Genomic DNA, 19,103 nt, shown 5'->3' on the forward strand with positions numbered 1-19,103 from the left:
AAGCAAGCAGTGCTGGTTAATAAAGAACACTGTAATTCAGCTTGTGCTGGGCAGTGATTGCGACAAGAGGAAAAACTCAATAACTGATTTAAAAGATGGGCTTTGATTACCAGAAATATCTGGGGCTTTTGTCCCCTGATTGCAGAGCACACACTGCAAAACCCTGCCACCATCAATGGCTCTAATGTGACACTCAAAATACCTTCTCAACCTTTCAAGTTGGGCTTCAACTTGTCGAGTCGTGCTTTAAAATATTGTAGATGATCCTCACAACGCTGTCTTCTGTTTTGCAAAAACACTGTTCTGCTTGGCCATATGTGCCACCATCCTGCTCCCAGGTCCTGTATCCAGAGCCATCACATCCCACACAGTAGCCAGCTCCTTTTGGAGCAGCCACCTTGTTCCCTCCAAGTTGCACTCTGCTGTGGTTTGCAGGAAATTTTGCTGCTAGGTCTATTTTGGATACCCATATGTCTGCCAGGTTTGGTTCTCTCTATCCAGGACAGTTCTTCCCCACTATCAGAACAGACTGTGCTCCTTCCTTCCCACCACACCCAGACGTGTCCTCTGTGCTGTGCCAGCAGGGCTGGGACACAACCCTGCTACTTCCACTGAGGTGAAAAAATGCACACACAGAATCATTTTCTAGAGCAGTGGCAAGAGCCAGTTTGGGTGAGGTGTGATGTATTGCCCTCATGGCTAATTCCCTCCCTGCATTAGCCTTGGAAATGTGTGATGGAGGGCAGCTTTTTCAGACTGCCTGATAATCAGGGTGGGAGTTGGAAATACAGAAAGCAACCCCATGGGGCTTTCACCCCCTGTGCCTGCCTGGAGCAGCACATTCCAGCTGTGTAGACAGGAGACAGAGCAATCAAGGATCACTCCTTCCCCCAAGCCTCTCAGGAGCACTAAGAACAGTCTACATGTACTCAGCAAGGCCGAGTTTTCACACCCCATTAGCCCAGATGGGATGAAGTTCACTTCTCAACTCTCTCTCTGCTGACAGAGCTGACCAATTCATTTTTCCCCAGCTGAACAGTTTTCTCTTACAGAAATGCAAATTCAGCAAAATATCATTTTTGTTGACATTTGTAATGGGAAATTATTGAAACACTTCATTTCCAGTTTAGCATTTGGCTGGTTCTGTCTCATCTGGCGTGAAGTAATCAAAACCCAGCCAGAGAAGCCCTTGCCTCTTAAATCATTCACAAAAACTTCTCTTCAAGAAGCCTGTCCTGAGATTTCTGAGATGAAACAAGATGGAAGGTTGCCTTTTATCCAAAACTTTGAGAACACTGCTTTCCATTTAACTTTAGAACTTCCCTTCTTGGAATGAAACTATTGCTCCAGAAATCTGCATTTCTAGAGAGAAAATGTGTCTTGCAGCAGCTGAATCACAGAAAGGATGGTTTGACTCAAGGCTTTTAAAGAATTAACAGTTGCCACAACAGGACTCCCTCTTATGCAGCCAAGGCAGTGCAGAGAGGAGTTGGTACAGGGAGTCCTGCGTGGTTCAGGCTTTTTATAGTGACAGATTTCTTTGCATAATGTATTTTGGGTGAAGCTTCAGGTTTATTTTGTACTGATCTGATGACAGGAAAGTATATGTTAAGTATTTTAAAGGAAAAAAAAGGAAAAGAAAGGTTTCTTAATCAGCTTATTACAGCCTTCCATGCCTAATAAAGCACTTATATGGCTGTAAACCTGGAATCCTACAGGAGGTTGCTGTAAAGTGACAGATTCAGGTCAGAGCTGTTCATGAGCAGCCAGATTGATTTGTGATGCATAACGATGGCAGAAACAGCATTATTGTTTTACAGGAGAGCACAGAGAGTTAGAATATGCCAGGGCCATTAGAACAGCTGGGTACCCTGGTCTGAAATACCTTGCCTCTGGCCAATGCCTGATATTTCAAATAAACTGGAGCTATTCCACAACTGGTGAGCTATTCCACAACTAGTCACACAGTAGCTGTGGATTTGGTTCCTTAGCTCCCTTCACCCTGGCAACAAAGCCTAAATTTCCCAGCTAACTGTTGCTCCTTTAGGTACAGACTTTGAAAATCACAGACATGGGATGCAGCTCTCTGCAAGAGGTCAATTTTCAGATTTTCCTTCCTTTCCCTCTGTCACTGCCAAACTCTGTGACCATGGGCAACTCTTCCAATATCTACTTCTGCCCTCTTTCTTGTTTTAAACAAATCCTTTTTAGAGCACGAGTTTGTCCTGTCTGTGTCATCTGGTTGGCTTTTATGCTATTTCTTCTTCTGAATTTGTTTGGCTTTATTTTTATTAACTGGATCCTGTAATAAATGCACAAGTAATGCTGACCTGAAGGAAATGCTGCTCACTCTATAAAGATATCAGAGAGGCATAAAAATACTTTCTGAATGGAATTATACTGAAATGGTGAAAGCAATGGCTCCTGTCCAACATTTCCAGGGGCAGCAAAAAAACACCCTAAAAACCAGATGAAGGACTGGTCCACCTTTATGGGACTGACCCTTGAAAACCCACTGGGAACTTCAGATGGTGCCACATGCATCTTCCTCTTAATTAGTGCTCTTCTGAGAGACTTTGTGACACCAGATCTCCTTTTTCTTCCATCTCAGTAAAATGCCAGCTCCTCTGGGGTCTTGGTGTGTGACTGAGGTCCCTCAGTGCTGCATCAGAGATATTATTTCTCATTAAGAAATGATGCAATCAGTGCTCATTTGGACACTGTGCCCCTCTCTGGCTGCTGGGTGCATGGTGATGGTTCACCTGGGGCTGGAAGGCTCTGTGCACCTTCCATCACAGCTGCCTAGGCTCACCTCTCCCAACCAGCTGCTGAGATGAACAAACTAATTCAGGCTGGGTTTTTGATCTTGGGACTCCTGGGCCTTTACAGCCCTGACATCTGGGATTCTCCTTGCACATTACCAGTTATTGAGAACTCTAAATTCCGGCTAAAATAATGTATGGGCATTATCTTAACTCTGAGGGGTTTGAACAGTCCCTTTGACTTTCATACATCTGCCACACACGTTCAGACCCTCAGTCATGCAAATCATCATGCTCAGCACCTTGCAGGACTGAGCCCTTCACTAATCCTCCTAAATCCAAGTCTATTGACTTTCAAAGCAACCCGCCAGGGTCTCTTATCTACATTTTCTGAACAAGCTGCTTGCTTAAGCTGAGCCTTTTTGCATTAGTCTTCAACCAGAGTTGATTTTGAGCAATGAACATGATTAGATTTTCATATCAAGAGGGAATGAAAGTCTGGAGATAGTTCACAAGTATCCTGGAGTGAGGCAGGAGTGATCTACCTTAATTGAGTAGCTTGTAAAAACACAAAAGGTCAGAATTAGTGTCTGAATCCAACTCAGGAAATATCCAGGTTTTTCTTTCTCACCCTGGAATGTATCTTAACAGAACCCTGAGTCTAAATGTCTTAGGGAAGTTTGAGAGCCAGATCTCAGCCCTTAGATGCCTGACATTTGTAGAATAGGATCCTGTCACCACATGGCAGAATGAGATTCAGTCCTAAACTATGGCACAACCCCACAAAGAGGGAGATGATGAATGCAGTCAAGGAGCCTGCTCCAGAAAACAGGTTGGAATAAGGATTGCTTCATCTCCAGAAAATTTCTGTCATGGGGGTCACTTCACCCCAAAATCAGGTGAAGACTCTCTTTCAGGCTGGACCTGAGCATTTGGGATGTCAGAAGTCTGAAACAAAGCCCACATCGTGTCTGCACATCGCTGTACATCTTTCTCAAGGTCAGTCACTGCCTGTGTGAGTGGGGCAGTCAGACACCAGGAACTGGCTATGGAAATAAAGCACACCTGGAATAACCATTCCCACACTGACTTTCTCCCCATCTTCACACAAAGGTCAGGCTTAGGCCTGAGACTCCAGAGAGATTCTAGCCACAGTTCTGTGCAGGCTTTGCCATAGCAAGTCACTCTCTGTCCTTTTTGGACTTCTTTTTCCCACCTCTAAAGTCAGAGCAGTCCTAAATTGACCATGTCTGTGGCAACCTTGTATTAATTCAGTGTTAGCCTAGGAATATACACAATGAGACTTGGACTGCCACGGAACCCTCAAAATGTAGATTAATAGATAAATTAATAGATCAATTAAAACATCAATAATATACACATATCAGAACTTAACCAAACCCTGCATCTAGAAGCACAGAAGGTGTAATTGTGTTTCTGATGTCACAGTCAGTCTCTTGGCTCCCTCACTTGAATTCAGCAGCACCAAAATCCAGGCATTCTTTCCTGTGTTCCTGGCAGCAGCTTTGAGAACTCCTGACCTTCAGCTCCCCTTGGCACACCCTGTTTGAGGAGATGTGTGAGCGTCTTGGAAAATCACCCCAGCTGAACTTCTCTTTCCTGTTCAAATCTATGTTCTAGACAACATGACTGACAGTATTAAAACCCAGGGCTAACTCAGATTCTCAAAAAGTAATACCCCTCCCACATTTGTCAGTCAAGAAATCTTTACCTAAAATTTCAGCCAAAAGGATTCAGTTGGACATTTTCTGCTGGAAGCTCTTGTGTAGTTAAAAATTAAGGTATCTCACAGAGATTTATCACTGGCAAAAACATCCCTAATAAACAAAAGGAGCTGGTGTGCTTTTCCCATTTCATTTTGCTTTCTTTTGTTCAGTTTGACTTATTTGACTTTTTCAGCATTAAAATATTATTTTAAGCTCTGCTTGCATGATGTGTGATATATATATATATATATATATATATATATATATATATATATATATATATAAATATCTAATGGGCTGGCTTTGTTCATCACTGAGCCAAAACTGAAACAGGGAGGTGATGAGAGACAAGATGGGCTGGGGGGGTGAAAGGAGTCCTCCCTGAGCACTGAGGTCAGTATTCCAATTTCTTTTGTGCCTGCCTGTATCTCTTCAGGGTCATCTCACCCAGATTTCACTCCTCCACAGATTCTGCTACCGTGGTGATTTTTTGCAGCTATACATTTTGTAGTTCTCCTGGGGAGGAACCCATGGCCTGTTTTTTTAAGGGCTCTACACAAGGTCAGATTTCCTTCTTGGCTTACGAGAAAGTGCTGGAGGTGGACAGGAGCTACCTGGAGATTGCACTGCTCTACACTTAGGATGGGGACACAGACATGGGTAACAGTACCTGGGGCAGTTCCTGGAGATGTCTTTAATATCCAAGGGGCAGAGACTTGGATAATTTGCCTTTTTTTCTTGTTACACTGAAGGAAGGTTTGGTTGAACAATGTATTTGTACAAAGCACCCTTCTTGCTCCAGTTAAAAATTCAGGAGGAAGGACTGAAGTGTCCAACAAAGCTTTTATATAGTATTTTAGTCCTCACTGATTTCCATATTTATTTAATTCACAGATGAATAATAATTCTGGTGACATTAGAAGATTTAGATTAAGGCAAAGAAATCATGAGGGTGAGATGATTGAAATGTGCGTTCTTGGACAAGAAGTCTATAATCTGACTGGCTCCAACAGGGTTAATCTATGATTTCAAATTTTTCAAGGTAGAAGGAACATGGAGATGCCTCCTCCATGACCTCCTTATGCCTTGTCTGCCATGTCTCCCTTCAGCCTCTCTCCAAAACACACACCACAGACCGTCCTCCTGTGTCTCTGCTCTCAGACTTGCAGCACCTCCTCCTTGTGCCATTTCCTCCTCTCAATGAGGGTGAATTCCTCAAGGGGAGTGCTTTAGGAGACAGAGCACAGAGCTGGGACTGGCACCCAGCGTGTCTCCTGCAGCACTGGGACTGAGCAGCCAGGCTGGGGATCTTGCTACACCCCTGTGCAGGAGGCACCATCTGCCAAATGTCCTCCTGAGCTGTGTTTTAGCAAGTGGGCTAAGGAGCTAAAAAGAACATCCCATCCATGGCAGCTGAAGTCCATCACAGCTTGCTTACAGGATTCTGGCTCTGAAGAGAGGCTGGGCAAGTGGCCAAGAAGTCTTTCTTACTTGCCCATGTTTCTCTTTGGGGAAAGGGATTCCTGGTTTAGCAGGAGATGGTTTTAGGGAGCAGGATGGCTTTAGGGAGCATTGGAGTTCCCTCATCCCAGGTGAAGCCCACCCAAGAAGATGCAAACTCCATAATTGGATTTGCAGGGCCTTGGGGCTGCTCTTGATGTCTTCGAGGTCTCTGGCACAAGCTTTGCCAGCTCAAAAAGCAGCAGATCTCTTGTGTTCTTCCACACAAGAGCAGCCAGGCTTCCTGGGAAGGGAAGGGGAAGAAAAAGGGGAATTATCTCCATGCTGTATCTATTTCTCTGCTTGTTGCCCCCTCCCCTTTCTTGTGCACCTACTTCTCATCCCTTCAAGAGGACATTTCTGCTCCAGCATGTGCTTGTTCCTGGAGCTGTGCAGGGGTCACTGGGCCTGACTGGGGGGTCTCTGGGGATGTGCCCTTTGCCTCTGAGGAGGCCAAAGCTGCTGAGGTCCAGATTCTTCCTGATGATTCCATGTGATAGCTAATTAATGGCCTCCCCACGTTTCCATGGCAACTCCATGCTGTGCTCTTAGCCCTGATCCAAATGGACATTCTGCACACTCCTGAAGCCATAGCATCAGCATGTTAATAAGATTTGCTTACGTCTTTTGCTTTCTACCACACCGGCTGGTGAGTCTAAATTTGAATAATTTTAAAAGAGCAGATTTCTTAGGAAGCTCCCAAGGAATTTCTGTCACGTGACTGGAGGAAAATGGTCCCAGAAGTCTTCTGCATCTGAAGGGAAGCAGGATTCTGCCCTACCTGCTGCTTTTTCCATGCTTTGGCTTTGGGACACCTGGAATTGACTTTTCTTTTTTTTTCTCTGGGTTATTTGGAAGCTCCAAGCTTTCATGTAGTGCCTAATTTAATGACAGCAAGGGACAAGTATCTGTCCTGAATTGGTAGGAGCATCTCTATTAGCTGAGCTGGACAATCTGATGGATTGCTCCCTAACTCCTTCTCATGCCAAGGAAGGAAGCTGGGTTTTGTTCTCATACAGTCAGAGAATGGTTACTCTGACTTGAGAGTTTGAAAATCCCTTTTATCATTAAACTCTACAACAGTGCCCACTGATCATGCAGGTTAGGGGGTCGAGCTTTATGGTGAAGGGGTTCTGTGGGTCCCACCTAATTCTGCTCTGTTAATTGCCCTCCATTCCAGTCATTGTCTTGTCAAACACATTTTTATGACCATCATTTCCTCAGGAGCCCATTAACCCCACTGGAGCACTGGCATGGCCTCTCTGGGGGTCTGAACTGCTTTCTCTTGCTGAAACAGATGTCACATGCCTCCGCATCTCCTATTGCCTGCAGAACAAATTCCCTAAACCAAACCTGGGGGATGTTTCTGGATCTGGCTGTCACAGACTACCCCTTGCCTGGGGAAGGGCTTTTGGGACTGGGCAGTGGAAGCAGAGCATGTGCCCTGTTTAATTTATTTCCTAGCATCAAAAGCAATCATCCACATTTGATCGGCTTGTTTGGGTTATTTTCCATTTTCTCAGTGAGCCTAAAATGGTGGTAGAGCTGCCAAACAACTTCATCTTCCCTACCTTGAAGGACATGGGAGTTTCTTCTTGACATTTTTGCTGTGTTGCTTCACAAAATTTGATGTAGCCATGTTGGAACGTGGCTGCACTTTGTGGTGTTGGTGTGCCATCATTTCCAGATGCACCATCAGGTGCTCTCAAGGTCAGTTCCATATGCTGACAGCATGTCTGTGCCAAAACTCCTTCCCTCTCCCTGCACTGTTCCCCTTTCCCAACCATGGGAATGTCACCTCACGTGCCTCTCTCAACTCCATGCCATCCACTTGGTTTTAAATCCAGCCAGGATTTTATGTTGTGTTGGCACCCAAAACCTTGCTTAAGGTTTATGGAGTTGCCCCCACTGCTGAAGGCAGTAAATGCTGGGGGCTGCTCATCCCAAGGCATCATTAAAGATACATGAGGGCAATTGATTTGATCCCCACCAGTGCCACAGACACCAGGCAAGATTTAGGTAATGTGCTGCTAGTTACCCACGAGATCTGAGATTTAATTGCAGCTTCTTTGGCTTCTACTCACTAGACCTGGATTCTTATCTCAAAGGAAAGAATTTATCGAATTAATTTCGCTCTGTGTTGGCACGGTCACTATTCCCAGCCATGAGCAAATCCCATCATTGCATGCAGGCTGCAGCTCAGGCAGCAGTCAGTATTTTTAGAGCTATAACCATAGTTCTTTCAAGTGTCAGCTCTTTGGGTCATACATGTAATTTAAACAGTACATTTCTATTCCCTGCTTAGATGGATGTAACTGTCAGGAACATTATTTCTACTGATAATTACAAATTTGACATTCATTTCCCATGAATACTCTCTACTATTTGCTTAAAACTCACCTCCATGCATACGATTGCTGCCAAATGTTCTCTTATCAGAAAGCTGAGGCAGAAATGTCACATCTATAAAGAACACTCTTGGAATAGTAAGGTCTAATATGATTTTCTGCTACACAAAGCAAAGACCAAGCAAATGGAAAACAAACAGTGGGAAAAATGGGTAGCCCAAGGCCTCTTGTGTGGACTGACCATGTGAAAGAGAGATCTTGATACAAGGTAGGGAAAAAAAGCTACTACTAAAGGAAATATCCCTAAAACATCCTTGCTGTTTAATTCACCCAGCTCTTCTTCTGATACCCATTCTTGGATAGACAGACTTTGGTGACTAATCCCCCTTTTTGGGGTTTAACTGATTATCCAAATTGCTTTTCTTATGCCCTCAATTGGTAGCTCAGCAGGAGAGTTCAGTGAATGTATATTTTCCTTAAGGTATCCAGTTCCTTCTCAGGAAATTTGGATGAGAACAACCTAAATCATAAAAATTAAACGTGAGACCAGCCTTAATTGCCCAAGCCCCTGGTGCCACATGACCAACACTACAATGCATGAACTGATGTTACTCTCAAAATCTCAGCCAAAGTCTTCAAATAAAGTCAAAATTCCTGCAAGACTATTTTGAACTCAGTTGAATCAACATGTTAAGTCTTGAGCCAGACCTGAATCTTGATCTTTGGATCAGGACTGTGCCCCTTGCTCAGACCTGTTTTCCCCAGAATGTTTCTCCACCTCTGGAAGCCATCAGGATCAGAGATTTATTTCTCCCTTTCTGGAGGGCAGGAATTCCAGTCTCTCACTAGCACTTCTCAATCAACTTCATCTAAAAAAAACAGTGAAATTAAGAGAAAACACCTCACTACTCACCTCCCACAGTGTTCAGACTTCATCACCCAGCTCAGATGATCCTTCATTCACACACTCCATTCAACATCCTACTTTTTGTTTAAATCCAAACACGTCCCCACACATTCAAAAAATTTTACCCACCTTTTGCTTATTTTAGTATTTTTTTTTGTTTTTGATAGCTCAATTCTTTTTAATTTGGCTTTATCCTTGCAAATTCAGGATAGGTTTGGTTGTTGTGCTCTTCCCTCCCACCCCTCCTTTTTACTAATTTTGCATATATTTTAATAAAATGTTCTCATATATTTGCTGTATTTTTTTTTTTTTTTTTTGTGGACAAAGTGTAAGTGAGACAAGGATATTATTCACAGCCACAGAAACATAAGAAAGTAAAAAGGATTTTTTCTTTTCCCAGTGAACAAAAATGACCTATGTACCCTTCAGTGTCTCCAGGTTTCCTTGGAAATGTATTCCCTTGCATTGTGCTTTAGTTTTTGTGGTGATGAGGGTTACCCAGTGCTACTGGAAAACCCAGCACCAGAGGCAGAAAGACAAACTCAGCTTTGTCTTTGTGATTTTGGCTTTCTCTGCTTTAGGAATATGTAGAAGGGCCTGAAAGATGAGTGAGTGAAGATTTACAGGTGCTGCTCCTTCTCTGGCACCACTGAAGGCAGCACCAGCCCAGTGTGGGGCACAAACTGCAGGACAAGCTAAACAACCCAACACATCCCATTTTCCAGCATCTGCTGAGCCTCTACCTCTGGTGAAATGTCTTCCAAGATGGAAATCCCAAAGTGAGGACACCTGAGCCCTGCACCCACCCTCTACCTTTTCTGTGTGGTCTCACCAAGGAGGGATCAGTTTGACTCCCCAAGGGCGGCCATCCCCTCCTGTCCTCCAGCAAAGCTCAGCACAGGCTGCGGGAATAACTCAACATAAAGCTGGCATAAATCTCAACAGAAGAAATATCTTTTATCTTTAACCATTTACTCCCACTATAGGAATAATGGTAGCTCTTTTACATTTACATATAACTCTTGTTTGTTTGCTTGTTTGCTTAGATTTTTTTTTTTTTTTGTATGTCTCTTTGTCTTGGCACCTGCATAGCAGAAAACTTGACAGTTCAGTACAGAAGTTTGCCCCTCTCTCTGCTCCTCCCTTTATTTCCTCTGCTGCCTCTGAGGACTCGCAAGCAACACCCCCAAGGTCAAGAGAGAGTACGGTGTTACCCTTTTATGACGGATTATAGAAATAACAAACATGCCTGACAGTCTTATACAGCTGCTAGAACGGGTTTAGTTTTCAACAAATGAAGAATTTCCTCTTTTTTTTCCTCTTTTGTATATTAATTACATTTTACAAATCTTATTTTTCCCCTTTTCTTTCCCCCACTTTTACTTCTTCCTTTTTACTTTTTTTTCTCTTTCTCTTTTTTCTTTTTTTTTTCTTTTTTTGGTTTTTTTTTTTTGTTTGTTTTATTTTTCTGTTTTTTTATACAGCAAAAGGATCAATCACCAAAGTGTCCATTGCTAAGTCCAGGGTTAGCAGAGTTTGGCTGTCATCTGGTCGGACTGTTTGAGGATCTCGGTGTTGTACAGGTCCAGGGCGTGGTTCACTCGGATGATCTCGCTGTTGGTGAGCTTCAGGCGGTGCTTGAGCATACAAGAGAACAGATCCAGCTGGGGCTTCCCCGGGGCCACCGGAGGCGCCAGGCGGTTGATTCGGTCCCGAATATCCAGCAGCAAGAGCATGACGGAGGAGGAGGAGTAGAACTGCCCGCCCTGCGTGTAGGACTGGTTGACCTGCTGCACCGCGCTGCGCAGGAGGTCCGCGTTGAAGCGCAGGCTGTAGCCGTAGACCTGCACGTCTGAGATCTTGATGTAGAACTGGCGCTTGGTGGGGTCGGAAAGGTCCACGGGCCCTTGGCCAGTCTCGTTGCGCAGGAGGGAGGGCAGCCGAGTCCGGCTGCGTAGGTAGATGTGGACGGTCTCAAAAAAGGTTTTCCACCGGTTGCCCAGCAGCAGGGTCCAGTTGTAGCACTGGCTGTTTTGGAGGCGGATTTTCTCCCAGCGCGGGTAGCCGTACTCCCCGAAAGGCATGTTCCAGCCCTCGGAGTGGCTCCCGCTGAACGGGTTGACGTAGACAAAGAACATGGGGTCCAGGCTGCTGTTGCGCATCTGGCAGATGCGCATGGAGATCCCGATCACCATGTGGATGAAGTCCATCCGGTTCTTGTTGCTCTTCAAGGTGAGGGACATGCGCTTGCGCCACCGCGGGTCGAAGAAGGTGTCCAGGCGGATCTCGTTGCTGATGAAAGTGGTGTGCACGTACAGGCGGGAGTCCATCTTCTGCAGCAGGTACTTCAGCTCCAGGTCCTGGAAGTCCAAGTCCGTCTCAAAGCTGATGAACTGCTCGCTCCGCTCCGAGTCCACGTTCTGGGGCTCGCAGCGGCCTCGGTAAAGCTTGTAGCCCTTGTTGCACGAGCCGCAGAGGGAGATGTTGGCAAGGCTGCACATGGCACAGCTGTTGTTGCCCCCAATGATGCAGGGGATGGGGCGCTGGCACAGACTGGTGCCACCGTGGCAAACACAGCTCCGTTGGCTTTCCAGAAACGTCCCCCAGAACCCGTTCTCATTGCAGTAGAGCAGGGACTGGACTCGGGTAAGCCATTCCTGTATCGTCCTGCAGGTGAGGAGAAGGAAGAATTAGCACTGTAAGGCCTCACAGGGACTTGGTGTTGGCATCTTGCTGGAGCTACAGTGTTTTCAGGGCAGAGCTCTCAGAACATCGATGCCCTGCCGTGGCTTCTGGGAGCTATTCCAGTCTATTTCTAGACTGAATCTTTCATCTGCTGTTTACTCCTTTGGTGATGAGCAAAATCCTTCCAAGAAATTGCTACCAGGTAGAAATGCTCACCTGAGCTCTCTCTCTTCAATCTGCACTAGGAGCCAAGACGGGCACTGTGTCCTGCCACGGATCCCAGCAGGGCCACAGTGACATGGGAATGGAGCTGATAAAGCCATGCCAGAGGGGGCTATCAGGACATCACAAGGGCAGCAGAACTCCCAGGCTAGCAGGAGAAAACTGCTCTTAAGGTCATTGGCAATTGGCCCCACCCTCTAAAAAACAAACCCATAACAGGACAAGGCAAAGCAAACAGCAACCTCTGCTTATGGTGCAGAGCTCAGAAGAGTAGAAAAGAGGGTAGAAGCCAGGATGCACAGAGACAAAGCTGCTAAAACTATTCCTCCTTAAAATCCCCAAAAGTCTTCTGCTAATAATCACCTCTTGAAGTCACTCTCTTAAAATCAGCCCCACTCACCCACCCCTGAGCCCCACCACTCCCACAGCTACTGGATCAGCACTTTCAACCCCACATCCTGCAGCCCTGGAACGACTCCTAGAAAATGACACCGCAACCCACATTCACTTTTTGCACAACCCACTTCCATGTTGCCTTGTTTCCCCCTTTCCTCCCTTCCCACTGCCCCAGGAAAGCTGGGTACAGCAACTCCTTTCTCAGCAGCCTTCAGCAGAACCCTGTGTGCAGCCGCTGCTCCCTCCCCTCCACCTCCCCCCTGGCTAATGAATACTTCATTGTCTCCTCTGGGCAAAAAGTTCTTGGTAGTGCTGCAGTGAGAGGACTGGCTAATGACAAATTAGGATTCAGCCCCTGTAGAACAGGAGGAGTGATTATGGACAGAGGCTCTCAGAGCTGGATTAGTGAAATTCATGGCACCTGCATCGCCTGACCTCCGAATAATCATTAAGCTGTAGGCTGTATCAAAGAAGGCATTAAATGATACAGCAGCAAAGAACAGCAAGATGATTAGGGGGAGGGAGTGAGTGGAGCGATGAGAGTGTAAAACAGAGGAAAGCACTGGAAGGAAAGAAATAATCAAGGAGCAGAAGCAGAAAGGTTGGGAAAGAAAGAGAGGAAAATGTGCAGGTAAAATGAAAAATGAGAGAGAAACACGGTGGGCAGGAGTAATGGGTGGAGAAAGGGAAAAACTGCAACAGCAACCACTGAAAGAGAACAGGCAGAAATGAAAAGCAGGAAGAAAAGGAGTAAAAAGAAGGAAAAAACAGGGCAAGGAAAAAAGGAAGGGCATTAGAAGAAAAATTCTGAAGTGTTGGACATGTGAACAGACAATTTTCACATTCTTCCTGTGGTACAGGGCTCCCAGGGTCTCTTCCCCCTATTCCCAGCCAAGAGGAGCTCTTCTGCTGGCAGAAAGAACAAGGTTGGCTGAGGAGCTTGGGAGCAAGGCAGTGACCTCCATAAACATCTGCTGTAGAGGGAGACAGTGACAGCCCTGGTCCCTACAAAGTGCACAGGGCTCCTCTTAATTCCTGGGACAGCTCTGCCTCGGAGGGGAGGGGACAGCACAGTGCAGTGTGGCTGTAAAACACAGCCACAAGCTGACAGCAACAAGCATTTCCAAACCATCCCAGGGGGCTGAGGCTGTCTTCTGCTCACAGGTGAATTTTTGCTCACTTTTCAGCAATCTGAATCTTTGTGCTTCCTGTTTGGAAAGCCAGTCAAATGCACCTGGATTTGTTCAGTGCTGGACTGATGCTTTACACAGGTTTTAAGTGTTGATAATGCCCTGAGTTGCTGGATCAAGGACCACCATAGGAATGGAATAAATTAGAGTCAGGTGATCACATTCTGTCCATTTTGGGTGTCTTCTGGCTTAAAAAAAATTACTGGATAGTTCTGTCCTTCTTTATACTAACAGCCAGCAGAACAAAATGGAAAAGAAACCTCAGATGATATCTTGCAATGGACACCAGTAAATTTCCTGTTCCCCAGATGACCTTTGTGGAGGATGGATGGGAGGTTGTTTGTTTGTGTGTGTGTGTCTTAGCTTTCAGCAAAGACACAAGTAGGACTAAAAAAACCAAGAAAATGAAACAGGAGACTACCCACCATCTGCTGATGGCAGCAATAAAGGATGTAATTAAATAAAAATGCAGAATCCAGGGCAGAGCTGAGCATCAGCTACAAATACGACAATGGGAAGTGTGAGAGAGAAGTGAAGTGTTATAAATTACCCCATTTTTTCTTGCAACTGGGACAGGTTAAGAATATACACAGGACCAGCCAAAGCCCTTCAGCTGACAGGAGGTAACTTTTTAAAACACACCCCTGTCATGGCTTTGTACCTAAGAGGTGTCAGAGCAGGAGGATGCTGGAAAGATCCACTGTTGAACAGCTGGAAACCTGTGCCAGAGTAGCCATTGTTCTTCATTTAAAATATTCTCAGGGAGGTGGTGGGAATCCCCACCCCTGGAGATGTCCAAGGAACGCCTGGATGTGGCACTCACTGCTCTGGTTGGGGCGACAAGATGGGGATCAAGCCCAGGTTGGACTCACTGAGCTTGGAGGTCTTGGCCAACCTCAATAATTCCATTATTCTAAAGTGAAAATAAATATGACCTGCAGGCCAAGCTCTGAGTGAGAATTACTTTGCAGTGTTTTCTGACTGTTGCTCACTGGACATGTGGCTCCCTGGCAATGCTGGGAACAGGGAGCCAGACAGATTTTTGGGTTTTATTTGCAGGAAAAAAGGCAGGGACTTAAATAATTTCCTTTGTAAACACACTTTTCACTTTCCAACCAGCACTAGCTGCTCTGGGGGTACTGTTGGGTTTTCTGTATGGAACAGTGCAGTAAAAAATGCTATTTTTTTCCTCAGCAGCTGTGAGATGTATTTTGGCTGCAAGCCAGAACATGTATAACCCCTCTCTCCATTGGATGTTATTTCTATTTTACATCCAGTGCTTTAAAATAAAATCACAGGTGATCATTCGACATCAAAGTTTTATTAACTGAGGAGTGGTCTCCTTTTTCAACCAGCAGACTTGCCTCTGTTTTAAACCTGTAAACTTTCCTGGATTTTGACAAAAGAAGTACAGAACAAATATATCAGTATCTATATGTCTATACCTATATATTTATATATTGATATATCTAGATATTTATCTATATTTCTATAGATAAAATATAGATGATAGATATATAGATATATAGATGTATAGATATATAGATGTATAGTTTGTTTTTTTTTTTTTTTTTAATATTTCTGTCTCCTTAGCCATTGCAAAGGGTCATGGAGAATCAGCCTAATTGCCAGAATCCCTACTCTTCCTTTCTTATCTTCCTTTTGGAAACACCAACTATTCCTTTCCCTGAGGACAATCAACTGCAATCTCGTTTGTTTTTTTTTTTTTTTTTACATTGCCTTTGAATGTATAATGCAGGCTTACAATTATGTGTATTAAAGAGAGAGAGGCTTGCTCTTAATAGAACCATGCCATCCTTTCAAAGCCACTGGCATTCTTGATAAGCCTCTGTCATTCTGTACAGCAACAATTAGAAAATGAGAGTATTTCCCAGCTCTGTGAGGAGAATGATGGGCTGCACCTCTTCCACTACACAGCTCCCACCACACTGCTCCCCTGCCTAGCTGCAGATGCAGAATGACAAACAAGAAAAGAAATTATAATATGCCTGCTGATGTTGACTTAAACAAATCAAGCACATCAGTCAGTTAAAAACCCATCTGCCATCATCCATTCCACCCTCCTTCCCCCACATTTCATTGTAGTAGTTGGAGGCTCCCTTTCTGCTTGGCTGGGTTTTTAAAATAGATGATAAATGCTGAAGACATATTTGTCTGAATCTTTTGGAGTAACATGGTCGGATGGAGATTTCCTCACTGCTGCTTCACTTTGTTGTTATTGTTGTTAAAAATTCAAAAACAACTAAAAATTCCACCTTGGACATGCCTGTGGCTCCTCCAGCACTCAGCCTGGTCAGAACAGCTCAGCCACTTGGCAGGGATGGGCCAGATTTAGGAAGCTCTCCAAAGACTTTATTTCATAATCTCTTACATTTAATAGATATTTCTCCTCATCCCTAGTAAGTCCATCAAATTTTTGTCTAGAAACATGAGATTTCTTGGTAATTAAAGAGGTGTTAAGCCCTGGAAGGGTTTTCTGAGCTGCACTGTGATGAAATGAAAAGTCAGCGTGCTCAGCAGCCAGGGAGCTGGATGAGAGCTGTAGACACCAGTCAGTCTGTCAATTTTGTCTTGAAACAGAATATTTAGGTAATGAAGGAAGTGGACAAACAGTTTCTCTTCAAATATTACCTTGGCCTGACCTTTCCAAGAGAAGCATGGAAGAAAAGGCACTCAGACTCATTTTTTTCCCCCAACATTTTCCATATTGCTTAGTCCAGACAATGTAGAAAGACACAGCAAGAGATGTTTATGAAAATCCAGAAATGTAAGTCTCTAAAAATGACTTGAAGCAACTCAGCTATGGGTTAGGGCTAAAAGGAGCCAGCAGGAGGGGATTATTAGATATCAATAATTGCTGTAGCAGTAATGGAAAATCTGCTCTCTCCACCTGTAATAACCTTGCAAGGCTTCTGCTCAGTGAGGTTTTACAGGTTCACGCTGCATCTCACAGCAAAAATGTGATATATTCCAAGTGAAACTAAAGCTTCTCCTTTTACTCTAGAGATATTGAGGAGCACAATGCAAAAATGGGCTGAAGCACCTTGTGCTCCACATGTCTCTTTTAACTGCAAGCAGAGGCTGAAAGCTCAGCTGTGGATCTTGAGGGAAATCCACAAAAAAAGCAGCTTAGTCTGCAGAACAGACTAAACATATTCTTGCAGAACTTAAAGAATAAGTTATGCCCTTTCCCCTGGGTAGGTAAAACCACACAGAAGGGATATGAATGTAGTCAGGAATGTGAAAAAAGTTACCTACACCTCCAGGAATTTCAACCCACTCCCAGATTTTATCCTTTCCCCCAAGCATCCACGCCAACACCCCCTACATCCAAACACTCCTGTTGGGAGTAGTCCCAAGCTCAAGCTCAGCTCCACCAGCCCCTCAGCCCAGCTCCCCCACGCCTGAGGAAGGATGGAGGTACCTTTCCCTAGGCAGCTGGTGGTTAGGATTGTGCCGACACCGGACACTGAGGCCAAAGAGTTTGCGGGCGGTGCGCTGGATCTTCTGGCGCTGGGCTTCCAGCGAGCTCTGCAGCAGCTTGTAGCGGTTCTGCAGGTCCCAGTCGTTCCCCCAGTGCTGGTGGATGCTCCCAATGGTCAGGAAGTGGTTGCTAGGTAGCCTTTTCATGAAGGATTTAAACTCATCTGGAACACACACCAAAAAATGGGGAGAAATACGGAGGTTTCTGAGCTGTGACAAAGGTTTTATTAGCAGGGTGGAGAAAGAGCAGAGATGACGAGGCCATCAGCTCTGCCAGGGGAAGGTGATGTCCATTAACTCACTGCTCTGTCACTCTGCCCCAGGAAGCCACTAATTCCATGGCTGTTGCTGCTTCCAAATAGGAAAAAAAAACCCCTATAGTGAATATCAAGGTGAAACAACACAATTAAAATGTGCATGGTGGAGAAAAAAAAAAAAAAACAACAGAGAAATTTCCTGGAACATGAGGTGATAGTCTAAGGGTTATAAACAAAAAGCTGGGAGTTGCAATCATTTTCAGTTAAAGAGTTCTCATTTGCAGTTTTTTTCAGCTGGTCCTGAAATGCTGTTTGTTGTTGAAGGCAAAGCATTTTGCTGTGTAATTAAAAAAAAAGGGGGAAAACAAAGCTTTAAAAATTCCCCAGAGGAAAGGTTTGGATGCTGTTAAAATGTCCTGCTTTTGCATTTTTTAAAAAGAACATTCTGATTCTTACCTCTCATTTAACTCCATTTGAAGTCAAATGAGTTGCATTTTGTAATGAGGAAAATAAAATAAAATAGTTTGCAGGGCTCGGGTGAGAACACAAGGTGTCAATTTTAGCCAAAGAGAACAAATCCAATTGATCGAAAAATATATTGTTCAGTGTTGCTGTTTCCTGTGTTTGTTGTTTTTTGATCACTTTATTTCCATTTTATTTTGTTTGATAATGAAAAAAACCCACCGTTATGCAGGGTTTGTTTGAGGTTTTTTGTTTTTTTTCATCACATTCAGATATTCTGATACTGTTTCTGTTTCTGATCAGCCCCTCCTTCCTACCTGAGAAGGGTGGTTTGCTCAGACTCTGATTACCCAGCTGGGATATCCTCAGATGAGGAAAAACCAGATGGTTCCAACTTTCTCAGGGGAAAATAACTCAATTTTTGATGCTAGAAAACCATATTTGACACAGTGAGACCTTGAGAAATGCAATGAGTGGGACAATAAGAACTCCATCAAATGCAATAACGACAAGAGCAATGTTTTGTACCAGGAGAGAAAAACCCCAGGTGTCAGCACAGGCTTGGGCACAATCAGCGGAGGAAGGTCCTGGGGGCTGAGGTGGGTCAACATCCTGTTCTCACTGGAAAAAAAAAACTTCATACTGGGCTGAATCCTGGTTGGGGAAGTTGATATTCACCTTTTCTTGGCACTGCTACGCCTGGGGAATCCACCTAAAAGGGATGAACAGAGACTGGGAGGGCAGAGCTGAGGGACACCCAGGTGCTGTGAGCACAAGTTCTGCAAAGTCAGGGGTGGGGAGCTGCACTGGTGTCATTTGGTAAAGAGGAGGACAAGGGATATTTAATTACAGCAAAAGGTATTCACAGATATGAGCAAAACTCCTCTTTTGAGAGACAGTTTCCATAACAAGGAGCAATACGCAGTTTGCAGCTTGAGAAATTAAAATGATTTACTGCAAAACTCCGTCACTTGGAGGTAATGCAGTGCTGGAACATGATCAGAGATGTATAAAAATCTCTCATTTTAGACTCTGCTAGACAAAACCAAGGCTGACTTGACCTAGTGCTGGCTGTGGTCCTGCTTCTAGAGGGAAGCTGGGCTAGGACCCTGCCATAAACTTCCCAAACAAGTCAACAAGAAG

At 44.5% G+C, this 19,103-nt stretch overlaps 1 protein-coding gene across 1 annotated transcript in view; it reads right to left on the minus strand.

Annotated features, from left to right (window-relative positions):
* Nucleotides 1–10,737: 10,737 nt before the first annotated feature.
* The window catches only part of BRINP1 (BMP/retinoic acid inducible neural specific 1), an 86,634-nt gene continuing 78,268 nt past the window's right edge, over nucleotides 10,738–19,103 (minus strand). The window contains exons 7-8 of the mRNA XM_041475011.1: nucleotides 17,183–17,405; nucleotides 10,738–11,911 (exon numbers count right to left, since the gene is read on the minus strand). Coding sequence (XP_041330945.1) covers nucleotides 10,771–11,911; nucleotides 17,183–17,405 — 1,364 coding nt within the window. The 3' untranslated portion in view covers nucleotides 10,738–10,770. The remainder of the gene's footprint in view (nucleotides 11,912–17,182; nucleotides 17,406–19,103) is intronic.

Source organism: Pyrgilauda ruficollis, unplaced genomic scaffold (genome assembly GCF_017590135.1).
Source record: "Pyrgilauda ruficollis isolate IOZ18807 unplaced genomic scaffold, ASM1759013v1 scaffold34, whole genome shotgun sequence".
In the NCBI taxonomy this organism is placed as follows: Eukaryota; Metazoa; Chordata; class Aves; order Passeriformes; family Passeridae; genus Pyrgilauda; species Pyrgilauda ruficollis.